Below are 16,889 nucleotides of genomic sequence, written 5' to 3' on the forward strand. Positions count from 1 at the left end.
ATACGTCTAACTCATGTTTTTTAAACACTATCTGTTTATCATGAGAATCAACTCAATAATGCAGAATGCATTAGACTCCAGAAAACGGCAGAAGAGTTGAAGGATGTTGATTTTCAGAACAGCCCTGCGTCTCTTTCTGTCCGGCTGAGGGCCGCTGTCTCTTCAGCATCCAGAGCTCTTCACCCGCAGGAGCGACGCCTCTGGAGGGAATGACGATTAATAATAATGCACAAGCATTTTGTTCATATAGACTGAATGCCGTTAGCCTCGACCGGTTAAGCAAACGTCCGCCCTGAGTACGGCTGGTCTAGAGTCAGCTCGTCAGCTCGTGCCAGAAACATTATGAGCTGAGAATCCCCTGGCCGTCATAACAGCCACACTAATGAACGCTTCAAGAGCCAAAGCAAACATACGGCATGCCTGTGAAAACTCACACACACACACACACACACACACACACACACACGTGCGTGCACACACTCACACACACACCAAGTCTGCCTATCACACCTGAAGTAGAGCAAAATTTTGCCAACTGTTTCGACTGTCCTTTTGGTAGCGCTGCCAGTCTTAATCACACACACACACACACACACACACACACACACACACACACACACACACACACACACACACACACACACACACACACACACACACACACACACACACACACACACACTGTAAACCTACCAATCACAGGAAACATTCTACATTTTTACTTTCTCTAAAAAACTCATCCTGTGTGATTTATAAGCCTTTTGAAAAGTGGGGACCGCTGGCTGGTGATCTCAGGATTTACTGTCCTTATGGGGACATTTGGTCTCCACAATGCAATATAATCAAGGGCTCTCTCTCTCTCTTTCTCACTCTCACACACACACATGGCACTCTTCATTTCAAAATGCTGTCATTTAAAAAAAAACCTTTTTAAAACACCCAGGCGATGCAGAGATCTGATTGGGTTTTAATGATCAGAGGGATTGAGATCCTTCTCATTCAGATCCGCAAACACCGAGACACGCTCAATCAATCGCTGTCACAACACATCCCCGAACTTCAGACAGCATTAACACAGAACACATGCGATCAAATGAGTCCTCAGGGGGACATGTCAGATTAAAGTCACACACACACACACACACTCGCTGTCTCAGTATTATCCTCACGGAGGAGGCAGATCAGATGAGTGAGTCAGAGGAAAAGGAAATGATTGTAAATCCATTCAGAACTTCAGGATTCTCTCTTCAACAGGAAAAAGCGCGTTTTATTCCCGTCGTCCTGTGGCACATCCTCTCTTTAGGAGACGCTTTCTGGCTTCACCTGAATCTGAATCTGGCGCTTCAGCTCAATGCCATCAGGAGACGCGCAGGTCTGCGAGAATATCTGACACAACCGGAGGACTGGAGACCTGGAAATGAAGAGAGATTTCACGCTCTTCTGTCGGATTTGGATCGGGATCCCCTTCTTCTCAGGTGAGATTAGCGCGTTTCATTCTGGGATTCTGACGCTAAACATTAAAACGTTCAGATTATGAGCCGCAAATCTGACGCGACTGGAGCGCGCCAAACGTCCCAGTGAAGTGGGTTCGAATCTGTTCTGGATCAATCTCGGCCAGAAAAGTGTGAAAGTTCGCTCCTAGTGAATGTAGGTTCAATTCTCACTCCTGTAAAAGTTTGTGTATGTGCGTCAACTCTTCCCTGTTTTATACAGAACTCTTATTAACGAGTTGCACAATTGCAAATATGCACAATAACGTGCAATCGCGACAACAACAACATATCTTGGATTTATTGAAAATTATGTTTCATGGGATTTTGCTTGTTCGCGGAATGACCATGACTGGTCTTCAGTTGGTTTTGCATAATTCTTTATCATTTTAACGCATTGCTTCCCATATTCACATGGACAAATTCAGTGCAATCAATGTCTTGTTTTAATGAATTGCATGAGATTTATCACTAGAGGGAGCCTTGTCTTTATTCTCGTCAATTGTAAATCAGTTTTATCGATGAGAACACTGTAAAAATGTTGGCGTCTTAAATTTTTAAGTAAAATCAACTTGGATGTTTAAGTCATTTTAACGTAAATGACATTAAACTGACTTAAAACATTTGTTGAATATTGTACAACTTATAAAAAAGTTGAACACACACACACACACACACACACACACACACACACACACACACACACACACACACACACACACACACACACACACACACACTTATCGACAAGAACACTGAACACTGTAAAAAAGTTGCAGCCTTACATAATTAAGTGCAATCAACTTCGATGTTTGTCATTTCAAATTAAATTACATTAAACTTACTTAAAAAATAGTTGAACAGACATACACACACACGCACAAACTTACACACACACACACACACACACACACACACACACACACACACACACACACACACACACACACACACACACACACACACACACACACTCAAACATGCACGCTCACACACACACGCTCACACATACACATACACTCAAACATGCACGCACACACACACACACACAAACACACACACACACACACACACACTCACACATACACTCAAACATGCACGCAGACACACACACACACACACACACACACACGCTCACACATACACTCAAACATGCACGCAAACACACACACACACACACACACACACACACACACACACATACACTCAAACATGCACGCAAACACAGTTATCGATGAAAACACTGGCCATCTTAACTTGTTAAGTACAATCAACTTGGATGTTTAAGTCATTTCAAATTAAAATGCATTAAACTGACTTTAAAACTTATTTTGATGAGTTGTCATAACTTATTGATCATACAGTGAAAGTAATTCAGGTTGCATGAACATAAGATGGTGGAATGGACGAATGGTCAAGATGGACAAACCCAACCGTTGGGTTACATTTTTAAAGTTGGGCTTGTCCACATTTGACCCAGTGTTGGGTTGAAGCGAGTGACTGTGATGTTGTTTTTGAGCAGGGATAGGCATGGCTATCTGGGCTTTGAGCCGTCTTACAGATGCCAAATCATGTTTTCATTACGGCTTTAATCTTCATGCCGTTTGCTGGTGTTTGCTGTTATCGATATCCTGCATTTTTCCGCTGTGGTATTTCTTATGTACACAGTTTTATTCCAGCAGAACACCTCTGAAAGCAGACCCTCGGTCAGGGGTACGGCTCCAGCCAATCATAATAAAGAGCTGAGCTGTGTGAGAGCACGTTTAGCTGGCTTTACGGAGAGCCTCGCGAGGGCAGGTGTCGTCATTAGGTGATCGGAAAACTCACTTCATCAGATTAAGCCTCAAAATGGCAGACGGATGAGCTCTGTCTCAGTGCTCAGGAACTAGAAGAACTCCACCTATAGATGTCTGCATTAAAACAGCACAAATGAGAACCACATGGGCCATGGCAGCTTGGTGACCCAATGTTTGACTGCTGTGTCATAACACTGTGTGTGTGTGTGTGTGTGTGTGTGTGTGCTGAAACGCTTTCCAGCATGCTTTTTAAATGCTGATTTCAAGAGCAGAACTGATATAGCCTTTTATTAATCATCTGCATGTGAAGATTTGGCTTTAGGATGCATATGACAGTATTTATAACGTCTGGAGATTTCCCTGATTAAACTCTATTAGTGCGGAACAAACACCTCATCATCTGCTCTCCAGAATGTTTCTAAGATGAAATATGACTGGAGATGAACGCTATAAAGGTGTAAATGTAAAGCGATGATGTCGAGATGTCTCTTTTAGCAATGTGTTTCACATTAGCCGCGCGGTGTATGGAGGCTGGGGTTTGACGTCTCAGTGTTTTATTGATATTCTGGAGCAATGCTATTAAATATGTTCTATCGCTATTACTTCTGCTCATACTGTGGATTTGTGCTATAAACCTTCAGTTTTGTAAATGTGGTGCTTTACAGACACGAGTGATGCCTCAAATCATGTGTGCTATTCATTTCTTGTGGGTTTTGCCTTGCAGATGTAAAACATGAATCACCAAAATATTATCTTTGACTTGGTGGTACAGCTTTTGGTTGCACCAGCTGCTTTTGGGCCACCATTGGTTTTCATGCAATTAGCAAAAAAATCAACAGCAAAGTCAGGTAAAAAATGTCAAAACTTTATTGTAGCTTGTAAAACACTAAAATATGAAATACATGAGAATTTATGATATTTAAGACTTGAAGGTTATGCAAAATTGCACCTTGACATCAGAGGCTATTTAGCAATACATCCTACTTACACTAAGTATAAATAATGTTCTTGTTGGTGTTTTCATCACAGTGTGCATCTACACACACCTAAAGGATTATTAGGAACACCTGTTCAATTTCTCATTAATGCAATTATCTAATCAGCCAATCACATGGCAGTTCTTCAGTGCATTTAGGGGTGTGGTCCTGGTCAAGACAATCTCCTGAACTCCAGACTGAATGTCAGAATGGGAAAGAAAGGTGATTTAAGCCGTTTTGAGCGTGGCATGGTTGTTGGTGCCAGACGGGCCGGTCTGAGTATTTCACAATCTGCTCAGTTACTGGGATTTACACACACAACCATTTCTAGGGTTTACAAAGAATGGTGTGAAAAGGGAAGAGCATCCAGTATGCAGCAGTCCTGTGGGAGAAAATGCCTTGTTGATGCTCGAGGTCAGAGGAGAATGGGCCGACTGATTCAAGCTGATAGAAGAGCAACTTTGACTGAAATAACCACTCGTTACAACCGAGGTATGCAGCAAAGCATTTGTGAAGCCACAACACACACAACCTTGAGGCGGATGGGCTACACCAGCAGAAGACCCCACCGGGGACCACTCATCTCCACTACAAACAGGAAAAAGAGGCGACAATTTGCACAAGCTCACCAAAATTGGACAGTTGAAGACTGGAGAAATGTTGACTGGTCTGATGAGTCTCGATTTCTGTTGAGACATTCAGATGGTAGAGTCAGAATTTGGCGTAAACAGAATGAGAACATGGATCCATCATGCCTTGTTCCCACTGTGCAGGCTGGTGGTGGTGGTGTAATGGTGTGGGGGATGTTTTCTTGCCACACTTTAGGCCCCTTAGTGCCAATTGGGCATCGTTTAAATGCCACGGCCTACCTGAGCATTGTTTCTGACCATGTCCATCCCTTTATGACCACCATGTGCCCATCCTCTGATGGCTACTTCCAGCAGGATAATGCACCATGTCACAAAGCTCCGATCATTTCAGATTGGTTTCTTGAACATGACAATGAGTTGACTGAACTAAAATGGCCGCCACAGTCCCCAGATCTCAACCCAATAGAGCATCTTTGGGATGTGGTGGAACGGGAGCTTCGTGCCCTGGATGTGCATCCCACAAATCTCCATCAACTGCAAGATGCTCTCCTATCAATATGGGCCCGACATTTCTAAAGAATGCTTTCGGGTTCCTAATAATCCTTTAGGGGAGTGTAGTTCAGCAGAGATGAGGAGATCCAGGACTTCCAAACACACAGGCTTTATTCAGAGACTTCAAACAGAACACTAAACACCTTTAACATAACGGACTTAACTCAAGACCGGACAACGAGAGCCTGAACAAAGAGGAACGTAAGTACAAACACTGATGACAGACATAACGAGCGGCACAGGAGACACAGATGAAAATTAACTGAACTAACGAGGGTGACTATGGCAACAGACAAGTGGCGGGAAACTAGACAAAGGAACATGTGACAAATGAAAACAGGAAATACAGGGGCCAGAACACAACGAAAACAGGCCATACATATGACCGTAGTCATGACACACACACAAACAAACATTTAAATGTGTGTCTCTGCAGATCATTTAGAACAGAAATACTGTGGGTCAGACTGACCCCTAACACTGTAGAAATAGTTTGAAATTATAAAGCATATTTTATAATTGATTATACATATATATATTTTTTTTCATTATGTAGATTTTTGGCGCATTGCATGGAAACCAATACTCAAAACAACCCAATTTGGGCTCTTTGTCAAGGCAAGGGCTGGTAAATATAGCACAGAACGCATGTTGGGTTCATTTTACCCAGCAAATTGGGTTGCCCAGTTGATTAATTTTCACTGCGATATAATTTTTTTTTTTTTTAATTCATACATGAACAAATGTCTACGGATGACCTTAAATCCTTTAAAAAAAAAAAAAACATACTCCACACTGGCTTGCATAATAATTCCTTTTTTTTTTTTGGAACATATTTTACAGTATAGCATATTTTATATAGTATTTTAAACATATTGCCTACATTTAAATTTGCATATTAGAAGTAAAACACGTGCAATCGAGCAGTCTCTGTTGTGCCGTTTCCACAGTAACGCCGCTGGACTCCATAACCCGTCCAATCTACCCAAACACTGGGTTGTTACGTCTGACCCAGGATCTGTGTAACACAAAAACTACCCAAACACTGAAAAAATGACCTAAACGGTAGACTTTTCCTTTTCTTTAGTGGTCGATTGGACCCCAATCCAACAGGAGGGCTGAATGTCTCCAGAAAATCTAAAATCTGTGTTTGGTCTGTTGAGACAGACTTATTTAATTACATGACGAGAATGGAGCATTCAGTGCACTCCCACAGATAATATAACACAGTAAATGTTCAAATAAACACAACGAAGTATTTAAGAGCTGCAGAATAATGTTCTCCTTTTCTTTATTTTGTCATTCAGTGACTTCTGTTATATCACTTACTATACACGCGGACTTCTCCAATAGGCTCTCAGTCTGCTGTGCTTAAAGGGCTTGTCATCGGGTTATATACGGTGTTTTCACTTTAAATTGAGGTCCTTCTTGAGGGGCCTCGGTGGAGGAAAACCTGAAGCTTATTGGTTTAAGCGCAGAGTCGTGTAATTGGAATGAGCTCCATGGCCTATGGCGATATTTCATGGTGCGCTGTGAGGCGTAGAAGTGTTAGATTTCTCTGGTCAGCGATATGGCATGGCCTGCCATTGGAGGTCAGTGAGGGTTCATGGGAAAGCTCGTCCGTCGCCTCCGCTGACCGATTTCACATTCATCTGATATCCATGTCTGTGTTTCGTGATCTGGCCCACATGGAACCTGTGACTCCTCTAGAGATCTGGCTAATTTGATTGTTTCTAATTTGTACTTTCAGCTGAGTTTGATTCATATTAAGGACTTGTATTCCTACTGTTCCAGTATCAGCAGAAACCTCTCTCTCTCTCTCTCTCTCTCTCTCTCTCTCTCTCTCTCTCTCTCTCTCTCTCTCTCTCTCTCTCTCTCTCTCGCTCTCTCTCCCTCTCCCTCTCCCTCTCCCTCTCCCTCTCCCTCTCCCTCTCTCTCTCTCTCTCTCTCTCTCTCTCTCTCTCTCTCTCTCTCTCTCTCTCTCTCTCTCTCTCTCTCTCTCTCTCTCTCGCTCTCTCTCTCTCTCTCTCTCTCTCTCTCTCTCTCTCTCTCTCGCTCTCTCTCTCTCTCTCGCTCTCTCTCTCTCTCTCTCTCTCTCTCTCTCTCTCTCTCTCTCGCTCTCTCTCTCTCTCGCTCTCTCTCTCTCTCTCTCCCTCATTGGACAAACTCAATTTAATTGAGGGCTATCTATCTAATAAATATGTGTAGCCCCAACTCATTAAAATATAATTCATGCAATGAAATGTAATTAAGTTGGTCCAACTCAATTTTATCAAATACAGTTTAAATTATATTTATATACTTATAACATGACTTTTTTTAAACTTGTCAAAATGTCATCATCATATTACACAATGTATATAATGAAAATGTAAGAAAGGGCTTGTGTAACTCTTCCATTAGCATATTCAGCATAACGGTAATCACAGAAACGCCTCTAAATGTCCAACATAACTGAACATTAAACACTAACATTAACTAACAACACTTTCCCTTTACAGAAAAACACATATAATAACACTTTAATCCCTAAATTTACTCTCATAATGCAGTCCCTTGCAAAGCATGCTGGGAACTACAGATCCACTGCCCAGTTAGTTCTGTCAACACAAATGTTTCATGTCGTTTAAACACAAATTAATTAAGTAAACCTCAGTTTTAAATATATTAGGTTCATTGAACACATTTAAATTGTGTCAAAATGTGTTGGTAGCACTTTATTTTAAGGTTCAGTTATTAACTATTAACTAGTTGCTTATTATCATGCATATTACTATGAGATTGTCTGTTTATTAGCACTTATAAAGTTCAAGTTCAAGTCTGCTTTATTGTCAATTTCCACATGTACAGTACATACAGAGAATCGAAATTGTGTTGCTCTCAGACCCCGGTGCATACATTCACATTAAAGCCTACAAAATAACTAGATCAAATATAAAATATAAAATGTGGGTACAACTATACAATAAGGGAATGATAAAAAAGACATAGAATAACATTTAAAATAGAGTTAAATAAAGCAGCGCAAGGCAAATAACAGATATAGTGCAAATCAATGAAGTGAACAACAGTGCAGTGAGTGAAGTTTAGTAACGCACAACGCATACGTTTATTAAAGCTCATATTAATGCCTTATTCTGCATGAGCTTATTCTACATCCCTTAATCCGACCCAATACCTAAACTTAAACGCTACAAAAACTACCTTACTAACTATTAATAAGCAGGAAATTAGGAGATTATTGAGGCTAAAGTCAGAGTTACAGTTTTTCTCAGTCACTTTGGTACATTTCTCGAATCAAACTCACAATTTGCAGAACAGTAAGTGCATTTCTCCAAACAATTTGTACAAATAGCAGAACACCATGGATAACCTGCAGAAGCAGCCAGCTCTCATTGGAAAAACGTACCTGTGGCAACGTTTTTGCAAACCTCAAAATACGTACAAATAGGTTCATATCGCGACAGTTTCAAAGTGAAATGTCCACTGGGTGGCGCTAAAGCTTCGTTTTTTCCGGAACAGATGTGCGTGAATCTGGTTACGTTGGTTTTTTAACGTACACCCACACTAAACCCTAAACCGACCCGATAGTGTTAACCACAGCAAATGTGACAAGAATAAGATTGTGTCCATGCCATTTGAGCTTGTGTTATGAACTCGTCTTTGAGCTCTTTTATCATGACCTGTTTTTCACGGGATTCGTTCCCGAGCTTTCAGCATGGCAAGGTCAAATCTGCACCAGCTGAGCTATCCAGCGTAATAGGTCAGAAAATCCGAACATATGGAGCTGGTTAAGTGACGCAAACTCCAAAATGTATTCGTTTACAAATCATGAACTATGGTAAAAAAAAAAGAAACCGATAAAAAAATGCTGTCTTACGCCGCATTCACACGGGGCGTAGGCGTTAACACTTGACGGAGGGCGTGGCTGAAGCTGGGTGCTGACGCGATCGTCATAATGACAACAGCCAATCACATTAACTTGCCGCTTGGACCAAAACACAAACCAAAAAAGCGCCTTTTTATGGCAGCTAGTCTGTGAGACGAAATGGATGCCGATTTGGTTGTATGTGTGAATGCGATTGCCCGTGTAGTTGTTGTCAGCGCACTGCACAGGTGCACGAAGCTGTTAAGCCGACAGCGGGAAGAATATCACGTAGTGGTCCAGGAGCTGTGTCTGGATTTTTAACGGTCTATGGTCTGGATGGTTCACGGAGCTGTAATGAACGCAATTGGCTAGCGTCTGCTGTAGGATATTTGCATACGGCGATCTGATTGGATGACGCCTGCGCTGGCGCTTGAAAAGTTGAGAATTCTTCAACTTCTGCCGCTTGCAACGCGAGTGAAGCGCCGCGACGGAACCCACAATTCAGTTCGGCAACGGATGATGTCACCCATTCAAAGTAAATGGGAAGCGTTAACGCCTACGCCCCGTGTGAATGCGGCGTTACTGCCTCTAGTGTTCATTTCACTTTGAAACTGTCGAGATATACACCTATTGGTGCGTATTTTGTGGTTTGCAAAAACGTTTCCACACCTACGTTTTGCCAATGAGAACAGGTTGTGCAAAAGCCGTTCATCTCTCAGAAGTAAATCTCTGTGTCGATGAACATGTCAGTGCCATCAGAATGACAAGTCCTTGTGTCATTGTGTTCGGGTAAGACAGTCAGACTGTTCAGTCATGTTGTCAATATAACAGTTTACTCTGGAGGGGTGATCTGATGGAAACTACGGCTAAAGTTTTGATGACAATTATTGTCAATTGTAAGTTACATCGTAGTGTGTGTGTGTGTGTGTGAGTGTAATTGCAAGAGAATGGAAAAGATTCAAATTTACACTTTTGTACTGTATTTTATTGACAGAACATGTCTTTGAGATACAGAAATGAAAAGACAGCACTGAATAGCACACACACACACACACACACACACACACACACACACACACACACACACACACACACACACACACACACACACACACACACACACACACACAAAAAAAAAAACCTAAAGAGGAAATGTGAAGACAGGAAAAACTGTACATGCTGCGCTGTAGAAATATATATATATATATACACCTGCTAGTTGATGTTTCATGAGAAGCACCTGCGTTAGATAAGGTCAAGATTCACCTGAGAGCAATTTACCAATTCAGGACAGATTTAGAAAAAAAGTCTAATGGAAATATAGAAAGTATAGAAATATGCTTGACATATTATGATAACTTAACCATTTTGTAAAGACTTATGCTGTGAGCTTGTGCCTAAATGTTGAGGGGAGTTAGACTATTCAACAGAGACCCAATATAATACATTCTGATCAACATGACATAAGCACCTGATAATGTAGGAAACGACAGAGAATTGGACATAATCATTGGCATGGATGTACCAAAGCATTTGCAACCTGTTCAAAGAAATGAGAAACTGCTTTTCTGATGTGCACAAGAGACACGATGATGTGAGAACTGAACAGGTAGTTTTGAGAATTTCAATTCTGATCTGAGAAATGAACCAAAGCGACTGAGAAAAACTGTAACTTGCTTATGATCATGCATATTACTATGATATTGTCTGTTTATTAGCACTTATAAAGCTCATATTAATGCCTTATTCTGCATGAGCTTATTCTACATCCCTTAATCCGACCCAATACCTAAACTTAAACGCTACAAAAACTACCTTACTAACTATTAATAAGCAGGAAATTAGGAGATTATTGAGGCAGAAGTCGGAGTTAATAGTGAATGTGTGTTCCCCATACTAAAGTGATACCGATATGTTTAAGTGAACTGTGTCATATCTATGAAGGGCCTGAATCTCCGCTTGACAGTGATGGCAGAAAATGCGGTGATGCCGTGGAAAGAAGACAGTGTCGTTTTGGCAGCCGCCTCAGGTACAGGAAATACTAGTAAGGGATGAGAAAGCAACATGTAGGAAACACCAGATGTCTCCCCTCCCACAACATCCTGACCTCACCCCAAATCCCAGCCAGGAAATAGGAAGGCCACAAGTAGGCAGATAGACGTGCATGAAAGGACACACAGTCGCATTTTTGGATCTCATCCTCTGTTTGCGGGTGACAGCGCAATCAAAGCGTGTCCCTGGCCTTGGCTCCAGAGGACAGAGGAACTCTCGCTGGTGTTTTAATGTGCATGTACATCCCCTCCTGAGGCCTGATGGATGCTGACTCCTCAATATAAGGAGGAGGTCTGTTCTGTGGCCTACATGCCCTCCGGTTTCAGGCCGGACACACAACTATTTCAGGCCCTGCTGTGCCCCACTGTCTGACTGATGGGATCTGACCCAGCTGATAATAGATAGAGGGATAGATAGATAGATAGATAGATAGATAGATAGATAGATAGATAGATAGATAGATAGATAGATAGATAGATAGATAGATAGATAGATAGATAGATAGATAGATAGATAGATAGATAGATAGATAGATAGATAGAGGGATAGATAGATAGAGGGATAGATAGATAGATAGATAGATAGATAGATAGATAGATAGATAGACAGACAGACAGACAGACAGACAGACAGACAGACAGACAGATAGATAGATAGATAGATAGATAGATAGATAGATAGATAGATAGATAGATAGATAGATAGATAGATAGATAGATAGATAGATAGATAGATAGATAGAGGGATAGATAGATAGATAGATAGAGGGATAGATAGATAGAGGGATAGATAGATAGATAGATAGATAGATAGATAGATAGAGGGATAGATAGATAGAGGGATAGATAGATAGATAGATAGATAGATAGATAGATAGATAGACAGACAGACAGACAGACAGACAGACAGACAGACAGACAGATAGATAGATAGATAGATAGATAGATAGATAGATAGATAGATAGATAGATAGATAGATAGATAGATAGATAGATAGATAGATAGATAGATAGATAGATAGATAGATAGATAGACAGACAGACAGACAGACAGACAGACAGACAGACAGACAGATAGATAGATAGATAGATAGATAGATAGATAGATAGATAGATAGATAGATAGATAGATAGATAGATAGATAGATAGATAGATAGAGGGATAGATAGATAGATAGATAGAGGGATAGATAGATAGAGGGATAGATAGATAGATAGATAGATAGATAGATAGAGGGATAGATAGATAGAGGGATAGATAGATAGATAGATAGATAGATAGATAGATAGATAGATAGATAGACAGACAGACAGACAGACAGACAGACAGACAGACAGACAGATAGATAGATATATAGATAGATAGATAGATAGATAGATAGATAGATAGATAGATAGATAGATAGATAGATAGATAGATAGATAGATAGATAGATAGATAGATTAAGGCTTTTATACAGTGGACTAAACGCTACTACAGTTAGCCGTCTCATTCCAAAATCTTTTTGTGTGAAGTGAACAAATCCCTCACACTCGTTTGTACTTAATAAACCAATACAAACAGCGTTTGGGTTTGCACGCTCAAAAGGTTTGCAAAAAGTAAACGGACTAAAACACTCGAGGTTAGAGCCGGTGCAGAAGACAGTATGAAGCGTCATTCCGCTTAAGATGGGCTTACATTTGGAAAATATTACATCTGCATTTCAGCGGTAACTCGAACTAAAGCGGCGTCTCTTCGGAGCGGTCATTTTCTTAAATGAGCCGCGGCAATGAATGCGCGAATGAGCTTCTTACGCTAGACAAACGCCTTTCTTTTCAACGCGATCACCTCGTACCCAAACCATTTCGAAACTAAGGAGTCATTGTCCTCCGATTACAAAGAAGCTCCTCCGGGCGGGTTTATGGGACTCGTGTTTCGCGCTGTAGGGGATTTTAAAAAAGTGACGTGAGTGGAAGGGAGGCGGCCACGCCGGGACAGTGTGTGTGTGTGTGTGGGAGAGAGAGCGGGAGGCAGAGCAGCAGAGATCATAGACAGATGCGACAGAGTTGCGAAATTGCAGGCGGGGCTCGCGGCTGTCATTTCAAATAGCGCAGCATATTTTAAACTAAGGCTCGTTGGTCGATCAAGAAAATGTTTCGTTTTCGCCATCCCTAGACGATTCTGGGTTTGGTGGTCGCTAGGAGAACGGGACTCGCCTGACTGCATTGAGCCAAGTGTAAAGTTTGGTGGAGGGGGATTATGGGGTGGGGTTGTTTTTCAGGGGTTGGCCTCTTAGTTCCAGTGAAAGGAACTCTTAATGCTTCACCAAGACATTTTGGACAATTTCATGCTCCTGACTTTGTGGGATCAGTTTGTGGACGGCCCCTTCCTGTCCCAGCATGACTGCGCTCCAGTGCAGAAAGCGTCGCTCCATAAAGACATGGATGAGGAGTTTGGTGTGGAGGAACTGGACTGGCCTGCACAGAGTCCTGAGCTCAACCCGATAGAACAGCTTTGGGATGAATTAGAGCGGAGACTGAGAGCCAGGCCTTCTCGTCCAACATCAGTGCCTGACCTCACAAATGAGCTTCTAGAAGAATGGGCAAAAATCCCCATAAACACACTCCTAAACCTTGAGGAAAGCCTTCCCAGAAGAGCTGGAGCTGTTAGAGAGGGTGGGCCGACTCCAGATTAAACCCCACGGATTAACAATGGGAAGCTCATGTGTGTGTGAAGGCAGGCGGCACAACACTTCTGGCAATATGGATGGGTGGATGGATGGATATGATAGATAGATAGATAGATAGACAGACAGACAGACAGACAGACAGACAGACAGACAGACAGACAGACAGATAGATAGATAGATAGATAGATAGATAGATAGATAGATAGATAGATAGATAGATAGATAGATAGACAAATAGATAGATAGACAGATAGATAGATAGATAGATAGATAGATAGATAGATAGATAGATAGATAGATAGATAGATAGATAGATAGACAGACAGATAGATAGACAGATAGATAGATAGACAGATAGATAGATAGATAGATAGATAGATAGATAGATAGATAGATAGATAGATAGATAGATAGACAAATAGATAGATAGACAAATAGATAGATAGACAGATAGATAGATAGATAGATAGATAGATAGATAGATAGATAGATAGATAGATAGATAGATAGACAGACAGATAGATAGATAGATAGATAGATAGATAGATAGATAGATAGATAGATAGATAGATAGATAGATAGATAGATAGATAGACAGACAGATAGATAGATAGATAGATAGATAGATAGATAGATAGATAGATAGATAGATAGATAGATAGATAGATAGATAGATAGATAGATAGATGAAATGAACATTTCACTGTCTCTCTATCTCGCACTAAAGGAAATTGTGAAGTGAAAAGCCAAGCAGGAAAACAGGAAATTTACTGGATTAGGACAAAAAGTGCATTAGCCTATCAAAGGCTCCATGCTTCCGTCCTCCGAGCGAAAGGGAAAAGACTTTTGCCTCATGACTACCTTTGAAGGCTTTATGTCTCTCTGTTATATTTACCACGGTGAATAACAATCCAGCATAAACGCTTTAAAGTGCCAAAATGAGCGCTCTCTGCTCCTGAGTGCACCATTTATCTGTTTCCATCGCTTCCCAAAATACCCAGCAGCCCACATTCAGGCAGAGTTTAACTGTCAGTAATGGATGCACAGAGGTCCTGCTTTACTCAGGAAGCAGAATATCCTGCAAACCACACAACTATAGCCAGATTATAACTGTTCATTTCACAGCAGTGAGACAGAACAGCCTCCATGTCATCTCACACGTGAACATTTCTCATCACGGACCGCAGGCTCTGAAGCAAAAACTCTCTTCATTTTGATATTATTTTTAAAGGGTTACTTCAGCGATTAGCATATGGCTTGTATCAGTAGAAACCCTGGAGTATAATCAAATGATTGTGCTTCCTCCTCATATCCCACTGAGACAAGAGATTTATGCATTTAATTTCAGGAAAAATTCCTCCTATGACGCAAATTGATGATCATCTTTGGAATGATTGGCCAGAGGCTAAAGACTCCAGCCAGCAGAGGGAGCCATTTCCTCATGTTTTACACTCGTGCATGGGGAATGGAGATCACACTCACAGCTCAGCTCGCAGCTGCAGGCACTCATTTAAACGCAGCTATGCTGAGCAATGGAAGTCTTTTAACTTCTCAAATTAATTTCTATGAAAGTTAAGCTTGCAAAGGCATGAACTGAAACGCACCAGACTGAACTCGCGTTGTGAATGTATGCGGCGAGTGTAGTCGTGATTACCTCAGCTCTCATCACGAGAGCTCATCAGCTCATTTATCTCACTCCTGCAGTCAGTGCTCAGTGCTGTGAGACTCGCGCGGCGACTCGACCCTTATATTGAACACACACGTTCAGTTTTTAACTGTAGTGTCAGTTCTCTAACTCAAACTCAGTCACAGTAATCCAGTAGCGGTGGCTGTGGGAGTGGCCTCACGGGGCAGTGAAGCATTCTGGGAATTGTAGTCTTTCATCCCCATGAGACAAAAATACATTTTCTGTCTTTTCTCAGTCTAGAAAGCACCAAATTCAAAAATAATTTCACACTTCTACTACATTAATGACCCAGTTTAAATACAGATTCATCTTTCCAGCGCTGAAGTACCCCTTTAAGAAAACAAGGACAAATATCGTATGTCATTTTACTTATCTACACTGTAAAAAAATATACCAGATATGTTCAATAAGTTATGACAGCATGTGTTTTTACATTGTTTTAACTTTTTTAAAATAAGTTATACAAGATGCAACTCATTTTTTTAAAGTCAGTTTAACATAGTTTAAGTTGAAATAACATCCAAGTCGATTGTACTTAAACATTTCTGGCTGTAACTTTTTTTACAGTGTAGTAAATGCATCTTGATTTAAGAATTGTTAGATATTTAGACTAGAAACAAGACCAAATGACTGAGTAAGAGGAGCATTTTTTGCAGTGTTGTGATTGGTCAAGCACTTTCATCGTGTTTGGGAAATGTACCATAGCCGCCAGTTTCAGCACACTACTAACTAACTCAACCCTTTATTCTGCGTGTGAATTATTCCACAGAGGAATATTGTGACGTGTTGGTTACAATGAAGGCGTTTCAGGCAGTTCATCACATTTTGACCTCCATGATCCTAAATTCCTCTTAGGTTAACACGATCAGGTCACTAAAGAATCTGGTGCTGTTTTTTATGCAGGAATTAATTTCGCCACAAACGCCACACCCCTAAACGCCGCACACATCCAGTATCTATCGCGGCGTGCTTTAAATTAAAACAAGCCATACAGTGTGTGCCCTCATCTGGGGTTAACTCCTGCTAACTGCTTATGTATTACTCCAGTCATATATCACACTGACAGGTTAACAGTCAGCGGCCCAGACGACTGCAGCTACAGCATCCGTGCGGTAGAAACGCATCCATATGGGAAAGATTTGGCACAGAACCACATCATGCCAGTTTAGTCTTAGAAAACGCTGCCCTAACATCTCTAAGCCTGCTATC

At 41.1% G+C, this 16,889-nt stretch overlaps 1 protein-coding gene across 2 annotated transcripts in view; it reads left to right on the plus strand.

Annotated features, from left to right (window-relative positions):
• The first annotated feature begins 797 nt into the window (after positions 1–797).
• The window catches only part of flt4 (fms related receptor tyrosine kinase 4), a 106,615-nt gene continuing 90,523 nt past the window's right edge, over positions 798–16,889 (plus strand). The window contains exon 1 of one of the 2 annotated variants that reach the window (XM_067456782.1): positions 798–1,475. In XM_067456782.1, the coding sequence (XP_067312883.1) occupies positions 1,418–1,475 (58 nt within the window). In that variant the 5' untranslated portion in view covers positions 798–1,417. The remainder of the gene's footprint in view (positions 1,476–16,889) is intronic. The other variant, XM_067456781.1, reaches the window with a different exon arrangement.

This window comes from Pseudorasbora parva, chromosome 11, assembly GCF_024679245.1.
Source record: "Pseudorasbora parva isolate DD20220531a chromosome 11, ASM2467924v1, whole genome shotgun sequence".
Taxonomy (NCBI): Eukaryota; Metazoa; Chordata; class Actinopteri; order Cypriniformes; family Gobionidae; genus Pseudorasbora; species Pseudorasbora parva.